The 2,371-nt window shown below is 39.5% G+C and overlaps 1 protein-coding gene across 1 annotated transcript; it reads right to left on the minus strand.

The window, feature by feature from the left end:
• Positions 1-131: 131 nt before the first annotated feature.
• Positions 132-2,239, minus strand: LOC107580120 (nucleotide exchange factor SIL1-like). Its single transcript, XM_016265865.1, has 8 exons — positions 1,847-2,239; positions 1,637-1,769; positions 1,440-1,548; positions 1,254-1,359; positions 989-1,177; positions 783-904; positions 443-539; positions 132-330 (listed from the first exon to the last, which is right to left on the minus strand). The coding sequence occupies exons 1-8, from the start codon at positions 1,988-1,990 to the stop codon at positions 148-150; spliced, it is 1,083 nt and encodes a 360-aa protein (XP_016121351.1). The 5' UTR covers positions 1,991-2,239; the 3' UTR covers positions 132-147.
• Positions 2,240-2,371: the final 132 nt, after the last annotated feature.

The following is a 2,371-nucleotide window of genomic DNA, read 5'->3' on the forward strand; positions in this document are numbered from 1 at the left end:
GAATTTTCAGCAGCCATTACTCCAGTTTTCAGTGTCACATGATCCCTCAGATTTGCTGCTCAATATTTTTTATTGTTATTATTATTGTTATTACCAATGTTAAAAACAGTTCTGCTGTTCTGAATGGTAGTGTAGCAAGGTTTAAGCTTATAAACAAATATTAACCTTCTCAATGATCATATCATAGAGAACCGTGATGATTCTAACACGCAGAGGTTCCGTCCCTGGTGTTTGAAACAGTTCGCTAAGCACCTGCACACCACCAAGTTTCAAAAAGTGACTTTGTGCAAATGGGAAGTGACGCAGAAGTGAGGCCACAGCAAATAACACCTGTGTTAAATCAGAATCAAAAGTTAATGATGCATTCATCTACATTAATAAATAATAACAATTGACTACCCATATTAACAGCATAATGCCCATGGTTTCTGGTTGGTCATACCTTTTTCTTTACTGTTATTGGTCGCTGAGTGGCAAGCAATGTCAACAGTTTCTGTAACGCGCCGCCTTCTATTGCCTCAACTTGCACTGATGGATTACTAGAAAAATGTAGATGACAATGGATTGCGACAATGTAAATGTGCATTCACGTTTCGCAAAATTTCACAGAATCTGCTTGACCAAATCAGACCTGTTGACAAATTTGCCTGGCGAAATCCCTCCTGATTGCATGGATTTCTAATGAAATCACTGGACTTTGCCCACAAAAATGAACTTATCAGTAAATGTGACCACACTTTAAATCATGTGTAAGCAGCAGTTTTGAGGAAAGTGCCACTTACCTTGAAACAGCAGATCCAAGCACAAACGCAGCACTCTCTTGGAGACGAATGTCTGTACTGTTTAAAACATTTATAACCAGTTGCATTCCTCCCATGGACACCAAATTCTGGGCATTATCTACCTATAAAAGGGATTCAATGACTTTGAGAAACAGTGAACTGTATTTCAAAGACATTTGGTTTCATAATCATAACTGAGGCTTGACCTGGTGCACAAGGTACTCCAAGTCAAGAAGAGCTGTGATTTTTTCCTCAGTTGTGCCGTTGGTATTATTAAATTGGTTTAAAAGCCTCCTCATAACTTGAACATCTGTTTCCACAAGCATGTCGAGTGCCTCCATGTCTTTTTTCAGCTCTTCGATGGGGCGAAATTGAGCCCTCACTGCATTCTCATCCTATAATCAAACATCTTGATTAAAAAAACTCAAATAACAAAGGAAAGTGGCTAGTGATAAACTGAAATGAACATACTTGTTTTGAGTCCACAGGATCATCCATTCCTTCTTTAAACTTTTTCAAAGACTCTTTCAACTCCTCAGCTGTGAATGACGGGCTGTGCATGTTCATCATCCCTAGCCTGCTCCACAGAGGAAAATTATGCATAACAACCTATGTGATACATATATTTTAGATTACTACATTCTTCTATCGCTATACCTATTTCCATCTCTCCCGTATTTGAGACCTTCTTCCTCTCCCATCTTGACCTCTCTTTGGCCCGTCTGAAGATTCAACCTGACATGAGAGCCTGCTGGAACTGCTTGACCTATATTGAATTACAGACAAATAAGGAATTGATCTGTTAATCATCGGTTTATTTAAGGACACAACAGTCAGCATGGGAATAAACACACCTGGTTTGAGAGTCTGCCACTTGTCTGTAGGTCTAAACACCTCTAAGTCTTCAGAATCCTCATCCTCTAATAGTGTCTCTTCACCCTTGCTATGATCATCAGAGTCTTCTTTGATAGACAGGGCTGTTGGTGACTGAGTAGCCAAAAATGATACTGTTATTAAAGTGTAACAATAAAAGAAATACTACGATGTGCAACAGCAGACCCCACCTTCTCATTGTGGGCACATATGAGATGAACACTGACAAGCCAGAGGGCAGTTGACAATCCAAGTCTCCACTTCTTTTGCATTATACGTCTGGTCAGCATTATCTTGTACAAAAGAAAATCGCGATATGCGCGCAAATAAATCATGAAAAATAATCTGATAAACAATCACACGTCATCCATGCCCAGGAGACCAGCTGAAAGTAAAATCCATTCACTTTGGCGATATAAGGTTACTAAATTAACTCATTCCGGATTTGCCCGTTCTACGGTAAAAATATCAAAATATGTTTTGTTTAAGCTGTTAACATGCTGAGTTTAACGTCAGCACCTTCCAGAAAGAAACAACTAGAACCCACGTGCATTTCCGCAGTCCAGCTGGACGGAATCCGTGAACCAATCAGACAACTGCAAGTGTGTGTTTTCGGAAAACGTCACTATTTCTAGTCGCGATGATTGGCTAAAGGAAGATGCACCTTTTCATGACGCAATCAAAGGCAAGTTGAACAGACCGCTTTTTTATTATTA

The sequence above is a fragment of the Sinocyclocheilus grahami genome, unplaced genomic scaffold, assembly GCF_001515645.1.
Source record: "Sinocyclocheilus grahami isolate Dianchi unplaced genomic scaffold, SAMN03320097.WGS_v1.1 scaffold25017.1, whole genome shotgun sequence".
In the NCBI taxonomy this organism is placed as follows: domain Eukaryota; kingdom Metazoa; phylum Chordata; class Actinopteri; order Cypriniformes; family Cyprinidae; genus Sinocyclocheilus; species Sinocyclocheilus grahami.

Bases quoted from the DNA above. Each gene is read 5' to 3' on its own strand.
- LOC107580120 (XM_016265865.1), bottom strand. From the start codon at position 1,990: ATGATTTATTTGCGCGCATATCGCGATTTTCTTTTGTACAAGATAATG. The intron at 1,549-1,636 runs GTGTGTTTATTC...AATTCAATATAG, and splicing joins GTGGCAGACTCTCAAACCAG to GTCAAGCAGTTCCAGCAGGC. The intron at 905-988 runs GTCAAGCCTCAG...TCCCTTTTATAG, and splicing joins TGGAGTACCTTGTGCACCAG to GTAGATAATGCCCAGAATTT.